The 20532-nt window shown below is 42.1% G+C and overlaps 1 protein-coding gene across 4 annotated transcripts in view; it reads left to right on the forward strand.

The window, feature by feature from the left end:
• Nucleotides 1-20532, forward strand: part of HIPK2 (homeodomain interacting protein kinase 2) — a 183442-nt gene that overhangs the window by 62681 nt on the left and 100229 nt on the right. For all 4 annotated transcript variants that reach the window (XM_072999990.2, XM_072999991.2, XM_072999992.2 and 1 more), the window contains exon 2: nucleotides 9474-10566. In XM_072999990.2, coding sequence (XP_072856091.1) covers nucleotides 9474-10566 — 1093 coding nt within the window. The remainder of the gene's footprint in view (nucleotides 1-9473; nucleotides 10567-20532) is intronic.

Below are 20532 nucleotides of genomic sequence, written 5' to 3' on the forward strand. Positions count from 1 at the left end.
ACAAGACATTGTTCCTTTTTATACATTATAAGATCCTTTGTTTTCTGTCTCCATGCAGTGGTATCAACATTTGGGTGGAACAGAAAAGAAAAAAGAGGGAAGGAAGGAAGGTTGGTTAGTTCAGTCTAACTTCGAAAGTTTCTCCCACCTCTGAACACCTAAACTACGCCTTCTATTGCCCTGAGTGCAAAAAGCGATAGGAAGCTGGGAATAAGAGTTATTCAGAATGAATGTTGAGCATCTAAAAATTGGAAGAATTCTGTTTATTTCCTGTATAGTCACCTTTGTCTCCAGCCTGAGGCGGGACCCCGTTCCTCACCTGAGTATTTGAGGAATATATGAGGAAATGTCTATCCATGCTACTTTTTCTTTCTTTCAACTCCAAAAGACTCAGTGTGGTTATCTTTGGACATTGTTGGAGATTGTCTGATGATACTTCCGGTACACTCACTTGGTGGTGCCCAATATGAGTATTTCTTCCAGCTGCAGCAGGTCACTCAGGTCTTGATTGTGCCAATGCAAGTGTCACAGATAAGGCTAGGTAGGGAAAGGCTTCCCAGGTTCACTAACCCAGGATGGTTGCATATGTCGGGAGGCAGGTGGAGCACAACTTGGAAATGCCACATTTTGGGGATATAATACCAAGGGTCCGCTACCCAATGGATTATAGGGAATGGAGTTAAGATTAGGATTGGAGTCAGGTGCATGCCGGCACACTAATGATGGACGTTGGAGGAAAAAAGCTGAGAAGAAGAGGCAAATTCAGGGTTATTTCATCTCTTTCACTGTTGCAATTAAGCCAAAGAGGAAACTGGGCTAGCTGCTCTCAGGGACCATGTAAGATGAGTCTTTGAATTCTCTTGATTTGGGTAAGGCTAGACCTTTGTGGATCTCTATGTTTATGTGTGACTATATCCATGCTATGGAGTCCATCCTGGGCTCATTGTTCAAAGAGTATCCTGAAATTCATGCAGTGGCACAACTGTACAGGACAGGGGAAGGATGGAACTAGTGGAGAAACTGTCCTTCAGGAAATCTGGGCAACCATCGCCTGTTTCCTTGACAGCCCCTTAGAACAGGAATGGGGAACATGTGGCCCTCCAGGTATTGTTGAACTGCAACTCTCTGTCATCCCTCACAACTGTTTATGCTGGCTGAGGCTAATGGGAGTTTTCGCTTGCCACATCTGGAGGGTCACACATTTTTGCCTCCCTGCCTTAGAAGCTTCTAAGGAAGCCCAGGATCCCCAAGGCTGTAGTGTTCTAGATCAGCAGTTCTCAACCAACAGTGCACATGTCCTAAAGCACTGCTTCCCACCCTTGGGTCCTCAGATGTTCTTTAGCTATAACTCCCAGAAATCCTGGCCAGCAAAGATAGTGGTGAAAGTTTCTGGGAGTTTTAGTCTGTGAACATCTGGGGATCCAAGTTTGGAAGCCACTGCCCTAGAGAGACAATTAAATAGTTTAACTGGGACATGGATTCTTTTTTTAAAAAATCACTAATACTGTTACCTGCTTTGTATCAATCTCTGTGCCTTCCAGGGACGTGGTGGCGCTGTGGGCTAAACCGCAGAAGCCTGTGCTGCAGGGTCAGAAGACCAGCAGTCGTAAATTCGAATCCACGCGACGGAATGAGCACCCGTCGCCTGTCCCAGCTCCCGCCAACCTAGCGGCTCGAAAGCATGCAAATGCGAGTAGATAAATAGGGACCACCTCGGTGGGAAGGTAAACAGCGTTCCGTGTCTAAATCACACTGGCCATGTGACCACGGAAAGATTGTCTTCGGACAAACGCTGGCTCTATGGCTTGAAGAGCGGGATGAGCGCCGCCCCCTAGAGTCAGACACGACTGGACAAAAATTGTCAAGGGGAACCTTTACTGTGCCTTCCACAACGTGTGGCATACCTTGTTGGATCAAGCCTAGCTACTACAAATTATCTGCTCATGTTTTTTTTTTTTGCCATAGTACAAGTAACTTCGGACATGGGTGTTTTCTCCTAATTCCCCAGTTTTTAATGTCCTGAAAGACGTACTGTACACAATGAATAACAGAATGGTGTGTCATTCCTTTCATATTTGTCCCTTTTCTTTCGCTGAAAACATGGTGCTGAATAGGAAGCAGCACAGATAATGAGAGCCTGGCCTGGAATTTTCTGCAGAGAGAAAGAAAGACCTTGTGTGCAAGCCGGCCACAAACAACGCAGGCAGAGAGATTTCCCTTTTCCACGATGTGCAGGCACTAGGAGCTCTTTTTGTTTTGAGTTGATTCCTGTACTTCTAAATGCACCTTCCTTTTAGATCTAAGCTTGGAGAGGTTTAGAGTTAGGTCCACAACAGTAAAAAAAAAAATTGTTTTTTTGGAACATCCAATTTCTTCTGGACTACAGCTTCCAGAATTCTCCAGCCAGCAAGGGGGATTTGGGGAGTTGTTGTCCAAAACCAGCAACTTTTCCAACTTGCGGTTTGGCTTGGAAAAGTTGCTGGTCTTTGACAGCAGACAAGCAGCACATGAGGGACGCCATCTGCACACTTTAGTTGTTGACTTGTTATTTTTGCACTAACTGGATGTATGATTCAGCTAAGAGATAGTTATATTCTTACGAAAGACAGTGTTGGATGGCTCTTGTGCTATATCATTTTTGTGTAAAAAATAAGAATTAATTGTATCGGAAAACTGGCAATGTGCTACTGCTAGGAAACATAATTCACTCATTACCCACCTCCAGTCAGCGTAATTTAAATCGGGGTTGGGCAGAGTCGCCCATCAAGGCTTTTTTCGTGCCTCTGAATTCATAGACTTTCTGGCCTGTCTTCCCCACATTTTTCTACCCAGTAACGGGTAGTGCATCTGTGTTATTTACCTTTGAAATAGGTAGAGAAGGCTGAGCACCCCAGAAAAATCTCTGTACAAAATCTGAAATAGTCTTCCAACTCCTTCCTTCCTTCCTTCCTTCCTTCCTTCCTCTCTCTCTTTCTTTTTGTATCCTGAGGAAGGAAATTGGCTCACTGAACTGCCAAATTTTCCCAACCCTGATTCAGATCTAGACCACACTGTGTCTGAAACATCACACAGGAGTGCTTAAGGAATAAATAGCATGAAATGATGAAGCCCAACCACACAGTGAAGGGAAAAATAACCAACAATGAGACGGGAAGAACAGGACCCATTCCTAGTTCCACATTAGTCAAGCCTTGGGCGGGAATAAACATCGGCAAGCCATCTTTAAAGAAATCCTCTTTGGTATAACACATTATGTTGATCTGGTCTTGGTTACAGCTGTTCCTGCTAGCCTGGTGGGAAATGGGGACTGGAGAGACAGAGAGGGCTGAGTATCATCAGCATACTGATGACACGAAGCCCGGCATCCCCTGATGACCCCTCCCAGCAGCCTCATATAGATATTAAGCAGCATTGGAGAGATAATCGAGCCCTGTGGAACCCCACAATCGAGGCTCCACGGGAACTGACAGGGAGTTGGTAAACCAAAGCAGTGTTTGGTCCTAAACTCTCTGAAAACAATGCTTCAGCAGGTTTGTTTTGGCAAATTCAGGATCATGCAGCTTGTTTGGACTGCAGGTGGGCAAACTATGACTCATAACCTATACCTACAGCTTGCTGACTTTTTTCTTTTCTTTTCTGGTAAAGACTTTTGCACCCCCTAATGCCAAACACTGGTTATTTTCGTCAACCCTATATTTGCCTGGAAAAGCTGCCATGTGAACTGATAGCTTCCCCCCAGTTGGATGCAGGTTGTGGTTATACATTGGTAAAGATAATAAACGCTGAAATATCTGCCAAATGCTTCAAATCTGTAATATAGCTGATCTTTTGCCAATCTGAACTGCAAATAACAACAACAGCTGCTGTTGTTAGCAACGTACTGTATATTGTGAAGCTTGTCTAGCTCTGTTCGGGGGCTCAGTTGGTACAAATGAATACAGTATGTGCAGTCTCTTCCCCTCCTGTTCTGTACCCTGACCTCTGAGTGAATTGTTGTTACTCACCACTTGTCCTGCAGTGGGGACGGTACAGTATACAGGTACTCCATAAATTTAACCAACATGCTGGGTCTCAGGGCAGCACCTACAGCAGGGTGCTGCGCCTTTGGCACTCCAGATGTTTGGACTTCAACTCCCAGGATCCCAAGCCCATATTGCCAATGATAAAGAACTGTGGGAATTGTAGTCCAATATATCTGGAATACTAAAGATTTGCCACATCTGACCCAGAGTCTCAGGGAATTACTATGCTTCCCAGGGTCTCCAGGCAAAGCTCAGGGTTTTTGGTGTTGGGAGAGGAATTGTCTGTGCTAGTTTTAAAATCTAGGCATCTATCTCTGCGCAATTATAGCGGGCATCACACCTAATCACTGCTTATTTGAGTTTGTTTTCCTTATTTCTGAGTTTTAAAAATCCTCTCTGCACTAGCACAGTATGTAACTTCTAATGTTTGATGTACAGAATTTATTTATTTATTTATTTGATTTATTTGATTTATTTATTTATTTATTTGATTTATATCCCACCCATCTGGTATATTCTACCACTCTGGGTCTTTAGCCATCAATAGGCTCATACACAGGGTCTTTTTTTTTTGCATTTGTTTATTTTTATTATTAAAGAATTTCTAAGTTTCCCTATACCAGACAATTTCAGGACAAGGAACAATAAATTAAATCATCTTAAAACAGTCTCAAACAATTAAACAACTGTGTTGAATCCCATCAAATCAGTTTCAGATCTTTTTAAAGTCTGTGAGCTGCAGCTTTTTCTGTTACTTTAAATAACTATGCCCGAAGTTTTTAGGGCAACTCCATCATCGAAGCAAAAGATCAGCATCACTCACAGCAGGCTTTCAACAACTAAAAGTATTTTAACATCTTACTCAACGTCTTTGGTGTCACGTAACATCTATAGATAAAATCTTATACTCTGCTTCCTTTAGGTTTAAACAGAGTGTGTTTATCTGCTGTATATAAAGTCAGGCGCAATTCCCCTGAATATAAAGATATACCCGAGGTTGGAATTTTCGAACATATAAAGAACGGAGGACCAGAGGGGCAGGATTGGTCTGCTTTGTGCTGATGTCAAAACAGCTGTTGTGCATTGAGAACATCTTTTCTCTAATGTTGTTTATACAGAGACAGGGTACTTGGGTTTGTTTGTTGTTTGCTTTCAGGCAAAAGTACACACATTCCCCATACACCATTTATTAATTTCCACTCACTTTCAGCATTCATCACTTTTGCATGTTCTGCAGAAGCTACTCAAGTTAAAAAGATAAATTAATTGTTGCAGACATGTACAGTATACTCTTATTGGTCTAAATAAGTGGATACTTTACACGATAATTAAGTGGCATCAAGTCAGTTCTGATTTGTTGTGACCCTTTCCAAGTTTTTATAGATTGTACTCAGAAGTGGTTTACCATTCCCTTCTTCTAGGTGTGCCCTGGGACTGTACAGCTTGCCCAAGGCCACGCAGGCTAGATCTTCTCCTGGGATTCACAGTGGTGAATCAAATTCCCAAGCTCTGGTTCTGCAGCTAGGTATCTAACTCACTGAACTATCCAGCCTGCTCTATATGGGGTCAGACTATTTCTCACCTAACGCTCTTGAGTCTTTGCTGACTGACAGTGCTGGATTAAAATATGGTGAAGCCCTAAGGCAAGAGTGGGCAACTTGGAGAGAGAGGGCTGGAGGCCGGTTTTCTATCTGTCCAGCTGCACCAGTCATGAAAACGATCCAACAAAATGGATCCAACAAAATCCAAACTGAGTAATGTATTGCTAAATATCCGCTTCTGCCTTCATGTTTGTAGGAGAATGGAGAACAGCAAAACTAATATTCCCACATACTTCCAGGAGCAATTAATTAAGGTTTTGAAGGATTTTTTTTGATAAGGGCATCCAATAATTAAGTACAGTTTTAAAGACAACTCCCCCCATGTAGAAATTTCATCCACTGAAAAGAATGTTGACTGGGGCAACCTTCCTTCCTTCCTTCCTTCCTTCCTTCCTTCCTTCCTTCCTTCCTTCCTTCCTTCCTTCCTTCCTTCCTTCCTTCCTTCCTTCCTTTTATTTAAAATATTTAACCCCCTTTCTCCTTGAAAGGACCCAAGGCATCATTAAAAGACAATATACAAAGCTAAAAACAGTAAGTGTACAATTATTTAAAAAGAATTAAAGAAGTATCATTTTTAAAATGGTAAATAAAATCAGTACTGAAAACAAACTTAAAAGCAGTGTTTAAACAAATTTAAAAGCACTGTGGCATTCGAGCTGTGATATCTGACATACACGAGTAAATGATTATAGAAAGTGTGCATAAAATTATCCACAGCACATGTTTGATGAAGAGTTTTTTAAAAATCAGAATTAAAATGTTCCCGTTTAAGGGGAGGGGGGCAGCCCCAGAATAGGAAGACAATAGAGTAAATATTGTTTGGCATCTGTTAGATTAATAAAAATGATATGCAAATTATATTAGTTACATGCCAATGAACTATGCAAATTAGGAGGAAGCCTGTTTTATTGTGCATTATTTTTCAGTGTAAGTCTCACAGCTGAACAACTTTTCTGCCTCTGGCTTATACCGGCCATCAGGGACCATTTTAGATTCTACGTGAGGAATGTCAAGTTATTTCTTAGAGGAGGGGGCATTGAGGCATTCCTCAAGGTCATATGGTCTTTGATAAATTTATAGATAAACTAAAGCAAAGCAGTGTTGTTTAAGAAGGGTTTGTTGTAATTCTCCTATCTTTTTTGTACCTCCTCAGAAATCTATCAAGAGAGGTCCACCAGTCTGTTTTCTAAAATCACACCAGGTTTGTCCTTGGCATAGTGAAAACATAGGCCTACTTCACTGTTGATAACAACAGGCACTAATTGTGTAGATCTCGTAAGATGGGCACCGATTGGCACACTGAATAAATAATCATGTGATTGGGAAAATCTACCCCCTTGGCTGTTCTCCTTGAATAGCACTTTTGTTGGCTGCTTTAATAAGAATGGAATTTGCTGTGAAAAGTATCGGTTTGCCTCATTCGTCATCTGACTTGGGTACAACTAGGGAAGTCACATATCACCATAGCCGCCCCCCCCCCCCCAATCTTAATAATTTAGTTATAATACGTTTCTGGGAGTACTGAATGAATCCTTTTCTAAGGGGTATCTATAGGCTGTGGTGATGCTGCATCTTTGATTCAAGTTAATTGTCTATATGCTACATTGGTTGTTTGACTCTTGAATCCCAAAAAGATGAGAATGGGCTGCTGGATCTCTTCTTTCAGTCTGTACATTTTTCTGTTTGATGCAGTTGATGCTTAAGAAATGCCACGTAGACTAAAGGGTTGAAACCTCCTCTTCCACGTTCTGCATTTCCAGTCCTAATCCCTCACCCAAATCATGCACATAGCTACTCTGGAAGAAATATTGAAGAAACGGGAGATGCAGTTGCGAATTTCCCATCTCTCATTTCCAATATTTTGGACCCTTTGTTGTCAGACAGATGATCTTGCTTACTACAGGAAATGGGTGAGGTGACAGAGGATTGGAGGAGGGCTAATGTTGTCCCTGTCTTCAAAAAGGGCAAAAAAGAGGAACCTGGGAACTACAAACCAGTCAGCCTGACATCAATTCCAGGCAAAATTCTGGAACAGGTTATAAAGCGGTCATTGTGCAAGTACCTCGAAAACAATGTAGTAATAACTAGAAGCCAACACGGATTTGTTAAGAATAAATCTGGCCAAACTAATTTGATCTTGTTTTTTGATCAAGTGACCTGCCTGATAAACAGAGGGAATGTTGTAGATGTAGTATATCTTGACTTCAGCAAAGCTTTTGACAAAGTGGACCATGATACCCTGATTAGCAAGCTAACTAGGTGTGGGCTGGATAGATCAAGTGTCAGGTGGATACACAATTGGCTACAAAATCGTACTCACAGGATGATGATTAATGGGTCCTTTTCTAACTGGGAAGAGTTAATAAGTGGGGTACCCAAAGGCTCAGTCCTGGGCTTGGTGGTCTTCAATATTTTTTATTAATGACTTGGATGAGGGAGTGCAGGAGTGCTTGTCAGATTTGCAGATGATACAACATTGGTTGGAATAGCTAATACCCTAGAAGAGAGAAACAAAATTTAAAATGACCTTGATAGGATGGAGCACTGGGCTGAAAACAACTGAACGTAATTCAACAGGGATAAGTGCAAAGTACTGCACCAGAGAAAAAGAAAGCAATTGCACAGTTAGAAGATGGAGGATACCTGGCTCAGCAAAACAACGAGTGAGACAGATCTTGGAATTGTTGTAGATCACAAGCTAAATATGAGCCAACAGTGTAATGTGGCTACAGAAAAGGCTAATGCTATTTTAGGCTGCATTAATAGAAGTACAGTTTCCAAATCCGCAAGGTGCTAATCCCCCTCTATTCAGCACTCTTTAGGCCTCAGCTTGAGTATTGTGTCCAGTTCTGGACACCACACTTCAAGAAGGATGCGAACAAATTGGAACAATTTCAGAGGAGAGCAACAGGGGGATGATCAGGGGGCTAGAACCAAGCCTTATAAGGAAAGGCTGAAAGAATTGGGCATGTTTAGCCTTGAGAAAAGAAGACTGCGGGGGTGATATAATAGCACTTTTCAAATATTTGAAAGGCTGTCATACAGAGGAGGGGCAAGATCTGTTCCCATTCATCTCAGAGTTCAAGACATGCAACAATGGGCTCAAGTTAAAGGAAGCCAGATTTCAGTTGAACATCAGGAAAAATGTTGTAACTGTTAGAACAGTATGACAGTGAAAACAGTTACCTTGGGAGTTGGTGAGTGCGCCAACACTAGAGGTATTCAAGAAAAACTTAGATAATCACCAGACAGATATGCTTTGATTGTATTCCAGCATTGAGCAGGGGGTTGGACTTGATGGCCTTGTAGGCCCCTTCCAACTTCACTTTTCTATGATTCGATCCTTGCTTGTGGACAGAGATACCACAGGAAAAATCCTAAGAGCATATAATTCTGTAGCATATAAAATAGCGGAGACAGGACACCTGATCAAAGTTTTTGGATTATGTTTCTCTGAGGCAGGAGGAAAGAAAGATCACCCTCTTCTCAGCTGCAAACATAGAAGGGTCGTGTGCAACAGGCTTCTCAGCTGTGGCAGGCACTCTCTGGAATATTATCCTCAAACAGGTTAAATGGGCTTCCACAATTTACTTTACTCTGTAGTTGGTCAAAAAGCTTACATATCTGGGCCTGTGGCTGATGGGATAACAATTGTCATATTGCCTTAATTACTATTTTTAATAGTGTATAAATAAAGTTATATTGTATAGTATAACACTATTTATTATGACCTTTGATGTCCTTTAAATCCTGCATATTACCTTGAACACTGTGTCTGTAATACTGAGAAATAAGGGGCATTATAACTTCCTGTTTTAATGCCATTGTTTCCTGTTGTTTTCCGATCCAGGTATGGCCTCACATGTGCAAGTTTTCTCCCCTCATACCCTTCAATCAAGTGCCTTCTGTAGCGTGAAGAAACTGAAAGTGGAACCAAGTTCTAACTGGGATATGACTGGGTACGGCACACACAGCAAAGTCTACAGTCAGAGCAAGAACGTGCAATCCTCTCAAGCAGCTGCTGCCATCAACGCCTCTCTCCAGATCCCCAATCCAAGCATCCCTTACGAGCAGACCATCATCTTCCCAGCCAGCACGGGGCACATTGTAGTGACATCCGCCAACAGCACCTCTGGTGTGGTTGCAGTATCTGGGCAAGCACTGGGTGGACCACACAACCTGATGCGTCGAAGCACTGTGAGCCTTTTGGACACCTACCAAAAATGTGGACTTAAGCGCAAGAGCGAGGAGATTGAGAACACAAGCAGCGTTCAGATTATCGAAGAGCATCCACCAATGATACAGAACAATGCCAGCGGGGCCACAGTAGCCACCACTACTACATCCACTGCCACATCCAAAAACAGTGGTTCCAACAGTGAAGGGGATTACCAACTGGTGCAACATGAGGTGCTGTGTTCCATGACCAACACATACGAAGTTTTAGAATTTCTGGGCCGTGGAACGTTTGGACAAGTGGTCAAATGCTGGAAACGAGGTACCAATGAAATTGTGGCCATCAAGATCCTTAAAAACCATCCTTCTTACGCCCGACAAGGTCAGATTGAAGTCAGCATCCTGGCCCGGTTAAGCACGGAAAGTGCAGATGACTACAACTTTGTTCGAGCCTACGAATGTTTCCAGCACAAGAACCACACTTGCCTGGTCTTTGAGATGTTGGAACAGAACCTCTATGATTTCCTAAAGCAAAACAAATTCAGCCCATTGCCCCTTAAGTACATCAGACCAATTCTGCAGCAGGTGGCCACAGCTCTCATGAAATTAAAGAGTCTGGGCTTGATCCATGCAGATCTCAAGCCAGAAAACATCATGTTGGTGGATCCATCTCGGCAACCATACAGGGTCAAGGTCATAGATTTTGGTTCTGCTAGCCATGTCTCAAAAGCCGTGTGCTCAACGTACCTTCAGTCCAGATACTACAGGTAAGATACCTGAGCCAAACAGAATAACAGAATAAGTAGCACTTCATGTGATACTGTAGAAAGCGTTGAACATCACTGGTTGTCTCAGAACTGGACCAGGCAGATCTGTATTGCCTTTTGGCATTGCCTAATGCTGCTAAAGGTATTATCTTGATAGCTGCAGCACTGCCTTATTGCCATCAGCCATGGTGATGGCGTAACACAGCAGAGCATTGGACCACAGATCTTGTTCCTAGCACATTGCTGATGTGATGCAAAGATTTAAAGGCTCTTGTTGCTCATCTGCTTGTTTTGAGACCTTTGCTACCTTATGCGAAGACGTTCTTTGCGGCGTGCAGATTTGTAGGATTGTGCTACGATAAATTTGTTCAGCATTGAGGTGTTCTTTAAGGTGTTCTGTTGTTTTTGCCATAACAGACCTACCATTGTTATGCTTCTGGAAGTAATCAGTGATGGGATTTTTCCATGATGTGGTTCTTGATGCTGGTGAATTTGATCAAAACATGCCATAGAAGTTCTTGCTGTGGCTCACGTGTTCAATGCAACAGATGTTTTGCCCATAGAAATGCAGGTAATGGCACCACTTTATGAAACACTCTTCTCCAGGATGACTAGGTGCCTACCAGTACAATTTGTCTAGTGTTTTGCTCTTGGCTGTCTGTTAAATGCAGATTCCAGTCACTAGAGGGGGAACCTAATCGGGGCTGGATAAGAGTTACCGTAATTTCCAGAATGTGGAAGCTTGACTGTGTAGCATTGCAGCAGCTCAATTCCTTTTTGGTCTGAAAAGGAGAAAAAGAATAGCCGTCCTTTCTTTCCTTGGACAAGGTTTATTACACGAAATGTTCAGCCAAGGACAGGCCCGCCTGTTCAAACTGGGGTGTACAGACACTGCCTCAGGATCTACTTGTAGCACTCCAGCCAATATGTTGACTCCATATCTCAAAGCAGTGCATACTTAAAAGGAAAGTGGTTCCTGTGTGTTCTAACAGGAATTTTTTTCCTCTATTCATAGTTGGCAAATTAACCTGCTGTTGATTTGTACAGTAATTGGTCAGCTGAGAGAGAGCGAGAGCCTGGCATTATTTGCATGTAAGATGTCTCACACTTGTATCCCTGAATAGATTTGTGTGCCTGGAGGGACAATGTAGTGAAATCCGTTGGAACTGATTTGAAGAAATATGCATTTGCCTTAAGATGTGATCTGATCCTTAGAACTACTGGATAGCTCCCTGGTTTAGGTACAGTTGTGCCCCGCTTTACGATTACCCCATATAAAGACGAATCCGCTTGACGGTGAGGTTTTTGTGATCGCTTTTGCAATCACAAAACTGGTTTGAATGGGGTTTTTTCACTTTGTGATGATCGGTTCCCTGCTTCGGGAGCTGATTGTCGGGTTTCAAAATGACCGCCAGGTGTACAAAATGCTCTCCGCTATGCTTAGGGACGGATTCCTCACTACACAGGCACCGAAAATGGCCACCCCTATGGAGGATCTTCACTGGACGGTGAGTTTTCAGCCCATTGGAACGTATTGAATGGGTTTCAATGCATTTCAATGGTCTTTTTTTCGCTTTACGACGTTTTCGCTCTACAGTGATTTCGCTGGAACGAATTAACATCATAAAGCGAGGCACCACTGTATCTGGCTGAGAAGCCAGGGATTTGGGCATTCAGTTCCCCACTATGCCTCATTGACAGGAACTGGACTTGATGATCCATAGGGCCTCTTCCAGATCTGCAGTTCTAAGATGATGATGATTTGTGACACACCCACACTCACACCCACCAAGTCTTTGTGAGTCCAAAAGTTTAACAATAGCAAAAAAAGATGTGGCCCCCATTTTGCTCCCAAATTAGGCTGCACTAGCAAACAGCAGTGGGGGGGGGGGGGAGAGGATACGTTTTATTATTTTTCTGTGTGACCTCAGTTCTAGGATTGAAAAAATGCTCAGGCGGAGTGAATGCTTAGATTTATCACAATCCTTAAATCAAAGCATATAAAGGTTCCTGAGCCACTATTTTGCATCGGATTCTGATGGATATAAATTAAGATTAACGTTCTAGTGAAGAAGAAGAAAGAACCCCAATGGGCATCTAGAAAGCCAGGGGTCTGTGCTCCCCTGCTTAAGAGCCAACATTTTGTTGCTGTTAAGATAGGAAAGCTTTTAGGGTTGCAATTAGCTTGCTGGAGTGGGAATTCATGATAATTGATGCATTACCTGTGATACTGTCAAACCAACCCAAATCCCCACATGAGCCTAGAAGAGGCATTTATAGGAGATAGAGAGGAGACGTGTTTGTTTTTCTGAGAGAAAAGGAATGTTTTTGTCAGAGTGTCTGGGAAGCTGCCTGTTGATCCTTGTGTCTTGCATTTTAAAGTGTTGTTTGAAAGCTGCCAGTTTGCACATCAGCATGAACTAATTTCTCCCCTGTAATTCATTCTGAATTGATGTGGGACCGGGTGGTGTTGGTGGTGGTGGGGCGGGAGAGGCAAAAGCTGCTCACTAAAAATAGTGAGCTAGGATGAGTTAACTGCCTAGGGGGTTGCTGATGAAGTCATGAGGAAAATGCATATTACTGCCTCTGCATTTTCTTATGCCAGTGGGGGGTGAAGGTAAGGGAATGAAGGTGGAACAAAGGTCTGTCCTTTACCAGAGAAATAGACACCTTTCTGTTAGAAGAGAAGCAACACAACTTTAGAAGAGTTAACCATTTTTTTTCCTTTTTATACTGCTTTTGTTGCTAGGTCATTAAGAATATCACTAGGATGATGTTAAGAAACCAAATTGAAAGTGAATATAATTTAAAAACACTCCTGTTAGACCAAATAATAGTAATTAAAACAACAACAACATATGTTCAGGGAAGTAGCAGTAAATTTTGGCATGCATAGCCATACCATGAGGGATCCAAACAATGTTCATTAAAAGAACTGGGCATGCTTAGCCTTGAGAAAAGAAGACTAAGGAAAGGTAGGATAGCACTTTTCAAATACTTGAAACATAGTCATACAGAAGAGGAGCAGGATCTGTCATTCTAGAGTGCATGACACATAATAATGGACTGAAGTTACAGGAAGCCAGATTTCAGTTGAATATCAAGAAAATCTTAACTTTTAGAGCAGTACGACAGTGGAACCAGTTGCCTCAGGAGATGGTGAGCACCCCATCACTGGAAGCATTCAAGAGAAAATTAGACCTTCTGTCAGAGATACTTTGATTTGGATTCCTGCATGGAGCAGGAGGTTGGACTCAGAGGCCTTATAGGCTGCTTCCAATTCTATTATTCATTATTACTGGGTCTTTTGTAAAGCTAATAGGTCCTAATTGCTTGTTCAGGACAAAGCCAGTCTACAATATTTTGCATTATAATTGAGTTAACTCACACATTTATTGTCACTGGAGAAAGCAATCTGGGAGTATTACACTAAACTCAGAAAGAAAATGAAGGAGATGGCAGAGAGTATCATCCATGCTAACGAAAAAGTCCTGGCCCTTTTACATTGCAAGCTATGGTTCCAGTATTCCACTAGAGGCTACGTCCCTGTTCTGCTCAGTTTGGAGAAAATGTTATGGGTTGTAGGCCACAGGAGCTGTCATCTTCTTCATCTCTGCAACCTCTAAGTTAGGCGATAAAGGTCAGTAACACCTGCAAATTGCTGTTTTTTTGGTGAGGAATAGTCACTAAATAGTATCCTTCACAGATGGAAGCCTCCCCATCCCTGAAAGCTATACCCTCCAAGTGAGAGGCCACTTAGCATTAAACAAGCCTTAGAATGGTTGGATTTTATTGTAGTGTTTTAATTAACAGGTAGTCCACTGTGGCATGGTTGCTTGGTACTAGCACATTCTGGGCTCAGAGATGGTGTAATTAAAAAGGGAGGCAAGAGGCAGGGGGTGATCAGCTCGTGCTCTGGAAATATGCGTCATCTCCTCTCTCCGTCGTTTGGCACTCCATGGGGAAAGAGTCTTGACACAGATGTCCTTGTGCTCAGCGGTAGGTAGGATGATCTGAAATTTTGCTCTCTCAAGTTACTGTATTTGAATGTAACCACCTTAGTCTGTGTAGAACTGTGTCAGAACTTAGAATATGAAGGCTTTTCTTTAAAATTAGCCCTTCACAAGGATTCCTAGAATGTCTCAGACTCTGTGCTAGGTGGCCTGTGAGGAAAGTTATTCTAAACTGGAAGTGAGCTACAGTTGTTATTTTATTTTATTGTTTACACAATATTGACTAGCGACATGTAACAAACAGGGAGCTGAGTGGACGGGCTTCATGCTTCGCTGCAGAAGGCTGGGGTTTTAAAAAAAAACTATGAGAAATAAATTGAATGAGAACATGCAATTAGTAATTGTTAAACCAAGTTTATAGGTGGCAGGTGCATATGAGGGGAGAGGCCATCAACCAACAGTGAGCATGAACTCAGAAATGGCCTCTTCAGTTGTCAGTATCTTAGGTAACAGGAGTGGGGATGGTTTGTTATAGAGCAGTGGTGCCCAACTTTGAGTTCCCATATATTCTTGGACTATATCTCCTAGAAATCCTGTCTTGCACAGAAGGCTTCTGGGAATTTTAGTCCAAGAACATCTGGGACTCAAGGTTGGGAACCATTGGTATAGACCCAGGCTGAGTGAGAAAAGGAAATCAGGATTCAGTGTATATTGGCATAGCACAGCACAAGGTCCCATCGTAAACCGCAGACTCCTACAGCCTTTCCAAGGTCAAGGGTAACCAACACCTGGTCTGGATGGGTGGAGTTGCTCTGAACCTTAAGCATGCTTCATAGCTCAGGGGCTGTTCCCAGCTCACAGACATGGGTTGTGTGGAACCATGGACTTTCACATGAACAACTGTGGAAATGGCTGGTGCATATTTGAAATGTGGATGTATTGCAGAAGGCTGTGAATTTCTGGAACAGACAGGGTGACCAACAAAGAAATACTAAAGCAAAAGAATAAAAACCAAGAAATTGTAGAGAACTAGGCTACATTGGTCTTATAATGAGAAACAAGAAGTTACAGCTGGTTATTCAAGGTAAAGTAAACAGGAAACGTTGTATAAGAGGGAGAACTCATTGGCTGCAGAACTGGGATGTAACACAGCATCGTTGTTTAAAGCTGCCCTATCCGAAGTCAAAATGGGCCTGCTATGGAAGTTGATGGGAAAAGGTATGATTCCAGTTTCTTTGATAGCTTCTGCTGGTCAGAATAGATAATATTCGGATGGATGGATAAAGGTCATGACCCGGGTAGGGCATAAGGCAATTTCCTGTGCTCCTTATGACTTTCTGGCGTTTTTGTTTGTTTAAGCAGTTTCTTTTGGAATAAGTCGGTCTGCTTCCTGATTTGGTGATTGAACTTATGAATAGGAATTCAAGGTCATACACAGTTCTTCCACAAAAAAGCATTTTCATAATCCCTTTTTACCATGCTCTTATTACAACCAGATGGATGCTCTGGTATAGTGCAAGAGTTCTTGGTTGCAGGGTGGAAGTACGCCTTCTCTCTGGCTTTTAAGGACAGAAAGAGTCCCTGCCTGAGTTTGCTTGCATATCTTGGTCCAGCGGCTGGACCAAGAAGGTACCTCATTGTTCTCACTCCATGGGGACTGATAGAACCAACATTTCTAGAACAAGAATATTCTGTTCATAAGGTAGCAACATAGATAGAGGGAAGCAGGCTGTCCATTTTCTATTGCTATAATTTGGAGAATTTGGACTTGGGTTTTTTTGGGGATTTTGTCTGTGTGTGTGTGTGTGTGTGTGTGTGTGTGTGTGTGTGTGTGTGTGTGTGTGTGTGTGTGTGTGTGTGTGTGTGTGTGTGTGTTTTATGTTGTTGTTGTTTGTTTGTTTTTTACTGCTGCACTTTCAGGTTCTGACCATGTGGTTAATGACCAGTTATTCTATGAGCAACCGGTAGGGTGTCTGTGTTCTGCTTTAGAGATAACATCCTTGTGCAGGAGTCAACCTCTCCTTCCATTGTTAAAAGTGTTGTGGGATGTTTTTTAAGGACAAATCTCTACTGCAGATGCATACACTGGCTTGTATGGAGGAGCTTGGCTTTTCAGGACAGAGCTATTTGTAAAAGAGCTGAGCTGGAATATGAATGGATGAGTCTGAACAAGGTCAAGGAAATGATTTGAAAAAGAATTTAATTAAGGGCATTAGAAAAAAAAAGGAGGGTGTGAGGTTTTAGGGATTGTTCTTCTGACCATGACTTAAGCACCTGGGTATTTCCTGCTCTCATTGTGTCTGTAAATCATCTAAATGTGATGCAGATGGACTGGTTGAGGCTCAGTGGCGTCCCAGCTGGCAAGAAGAGGACAGATAAAAGTGTTCCACCCTACAGACTTTGGGATTGTATAGGCACCAACATTCATTTCAGTGGCAGCTGCTCAAGATGCCTGTGCATAAAAAAACCCCTTGAAATGAAAGGAGGATGCACGGAAGCAGAACTCAGGGACATGGGGTGCCATTCTGTGGTCCACTGGCAGATCCATCCAGTCGGTCTTTCATCTGAAGCTCAGGAGCAGAGGGTGCCAGAGTTTGGAAAAATTTACTTTCTGGAACTCCAATTTCAGGATCCCAGAGCAAACAAGATTTTGCAAAAGAGACTTCTCAAAGGTCTGGTTCTAAGCATGCCTAAATGGGTGACCCCCCAAAGTGACCTTGGACAGTGGTTGAACTGCACTGGGCTTTACTCTTAGAGCTCAGGTTCAAAATGTCACTTTTGAAAAGTTTCTGAGTTAATGAGTATCATCCTCATTATCGTTTCAGTTCCACATAGGGATGATATTGCTTAGTGAGTCAGCTCAGCAGTGGTGGTTAGTGGGTTGGAGGAATCCAGAGTATATCCACCTATCAAAATCCTAATATCTGCTCAGCTCCAGTAATCACAGCTCTGCAAACGAAGGGGGTGAGAATTGTGCAGTGTAGGACCTGGATCTGCCTTCATTGCCCACCCATCAGCCACAGGCATCTAACAAAACCTAAAAATGTCCTTCTTGTCCAGGACAGGGATATTTAAGTTGTTTGAACAGGGGTTGTTAGGGCTGAGGTGATGCTAGGTTTTGCAAGATCAGAACTCTCAATCTGCCTGTTTTAACCTGCAAGCAGTCGTGTCTGCACTAATGGGATGGTATATAAATCAAGTGAATAAATAACTGAAATAAATTAAACTGTAGGCAGATGAGGAGAATCCAGTGGTTTCTTAAAACTGATAGAACGAAGGAGTCTTTCCTTACTGCATTTGTACCCCACCATCCTATCTGCGTGAATTCTCAAAGCACTGATAAATAAATGTATCAACCCCACCCCAAAAACACGTTTAGTCACCATTACAAATAAATCTGCACCGTTTAGAAAGAGAAGGAGAGAAAGACAAACAGACCCTGGGAAGAAGATCAAAGAGATAGTTTCCTCCGAGGCCAAAGCATACTGAAATAACAGTATTTTGATCTGACAACAGAAGTCAGGAAAGGAGGGAGGGAAGTGCCAAGATCTTTCGGGGCAAAAAGACTCAAATTCTGTGAGTATCACGACTGAAAAGTCCTTGCCTATGCACGCCAGTTAACTGGAGCAGAGCATCCAGTGAAGCTCCAGTTGTGTAGTTTGGGCCATATGGAAAGCGTTATGTTAAAATTTGGATTAGATTGAGGGTCAAGCTACACATTATATTAAATGTACAAAATGCAGCTGCCGTTTTGTAAGACTGACAGTGAGAGCAAGATTCCTCTCACGGGAGTGCCGTCCCTCCCACCCTCTGCCGACACGGAAGTGCAAACGCCACCTATTCCCCCTCTCAGAAAGATAAGACCACCCGGAACAGACCTGGGGATCATAAAAGAGAAGTTAAAAGGAATGACTGTTAGTGAAAGTGGGAATGTTTTGGCGGGAATGGAACGACAGCCCGAGGTAGAGGCAGAATTTGTGAACAATTTAAATATCCCATCTACCAAGATTTTTTTAAAAAAATTATAAGTAAATGTTTATCTGCATATAACTTTAAAAAGGAGGAAAGTTCATTGGTGACAGTAGACTTTACCAAAAAATTTTTAGCTCCTCTGTGGAAGGAGACATTTAAATTGAATTTAAAAACCAGGAGAGGTTTAAATCTTTGCTTATTCCAACCCACACTTTCTTTTGATTTTTTAAAAAAAGATATTTAGTGACATGCTTTGTGCTCAACACAACTTGAAGATTTGTCCTCAAAAGTCACATCTAAATCAGATATATCGCCCATAGGTAAACAAAGAGTGTAAATTAACAGTTCGGATCAAGGGTCTCCTTTAAAAAAAGGAGCTTTGATGGGAGAAGCGTGGAAATCCAGGAAACAGTGTAAGGGAAGAAATGCCTTTCTCTGAGCCACTGGATAAAATTTGACTTCCCAGCTCAGAAGAACTATTTCTAAATTCCTAGACATAGCTTCCATCTCTAATCCAGTATCTGCCATTTTCTTTGTCTGCCAATTCTGAATGTGATTGGGTACAGAGGACAGGAAACTACCTGTTGAGGGTTTTGGAGGTATCATTCTGAAAAGCTGCCTGCTGTTTAGTGCAAAACCATTGTATGGTTAAAATTTAGATCATGAGATATTTAGGAACTTCGTTTTCATTTGAAAAATGGAACCCTGTCTAAAACAAAACTCAGTAAAGTTCAAAGTCCCACTTTGGTCTTTGCAAAATTATTTTTGTTTTCATACCTTTTCCCCACCAAAGGGTTTCTTTTTATGATGTGTCAGAACAATAGTACACGAAGAACTGTTTTCAACAAAGTAGCTCTGTTTATCTGTTTCGGTATGTAGAGCAAATCAGAAGGGGTGTGGCACCTTAACAAATTTAGTTCAGTATGAGCGCTCATGAGTTGCATGTCTGGAAATGAATATCAGGAGGACTGTAATCCCCCAAAAAGCTTGCACTGAAATAAATCTGTTAGTCTTTAAGGTGCCAAAACATATGAGGTATGGGGGTGTGGAGGAGGAATCAGTGAAAGTTCCTTCTGCTTCCCCATGGCTTCCTCCTGGTCTTACTTAGCCCATGAGCAGACTTCCATTGAGAATGTGGCTGTCATCAGTGGAAGAAAGATCCAAAGATCAATCCGTTGATGTGACCAAAAATCCAAAGGGGAATCCAAATTGCAGATGAACTGAATAAGGATGGTGGAAGCTCATAAAGCCATCTACACAAACAATCTATTGCGCATCTCCTGGTTGCTGTCCATGTGAGCCTTGTGTTCCAGCGGAAGATACATAATCCTTGTCAAAGTCCTCAAAAGTCCTAGAGAAATTGACAAGTGAGGCCCATCAATCTCCGTGCGGGGAGGATTTGGTACTGCTGAAGACGCAAAGGTGTGAATGGCATATAAATAAATGATAGGTAAATATTTTCTGATGTGTGGAAATCATCAATACCCCTGATGATCAGGGTGATGGAGCAGAAATGGTTTGAGCATTTTAAAATCCCACTGGTTCAATGTGGTTTTGTATCTTGGCTTCTGAAGAATGAATGCTGAAAATGTTCTCCAGCCATTTTCCTGGCTGACTGCCACTGTGCGACTAAAATCACTCAACCAAGAGGAAAATGAAGTGTTTCACTTGGAGTTTCACTGTGGAATTAAAAGAGACAAATGAAATTGAAAAAGAAAACAGATATTGCCCCACGTTATATAGAACGTATGAGTAAAACACCTGCAAGTTTGTTTCAGCAGGGAATATGTGGGTTGCTTGGGCTTCTGTGTTTATTTGTTTTTAATTCTGTGAAGTTCTTTCTCCCAGTTATTAAAACGCAGACATTCATTATTTCTAGCAGTACTGGATGTGAAACTCTCAGTCATGTATACTATTCAGAAGACCGTTGATGTGAAACTCTCAGTCATGTATACTATTCAGAAGACCGTTACTACCTGGTACAGTGTTTTCTGAATACCTGTTTAGTAATCTCCATTAGGAATCATAGGCAGTGGGGTGG

Source organism: Pogona vitticeps, chromosome 5 (assembly GCF_051106095.1).
Source record: "Pogona vitticeps strain Pit_001003342236 chromosome 5, PviZW2.1, whole genome shotgun sequence".
NCBI lineage: Eukaryota > Metazoa > Chordata > Lepidosauria > Squamata > Agamidae > Pogona > Pogona vitticeps.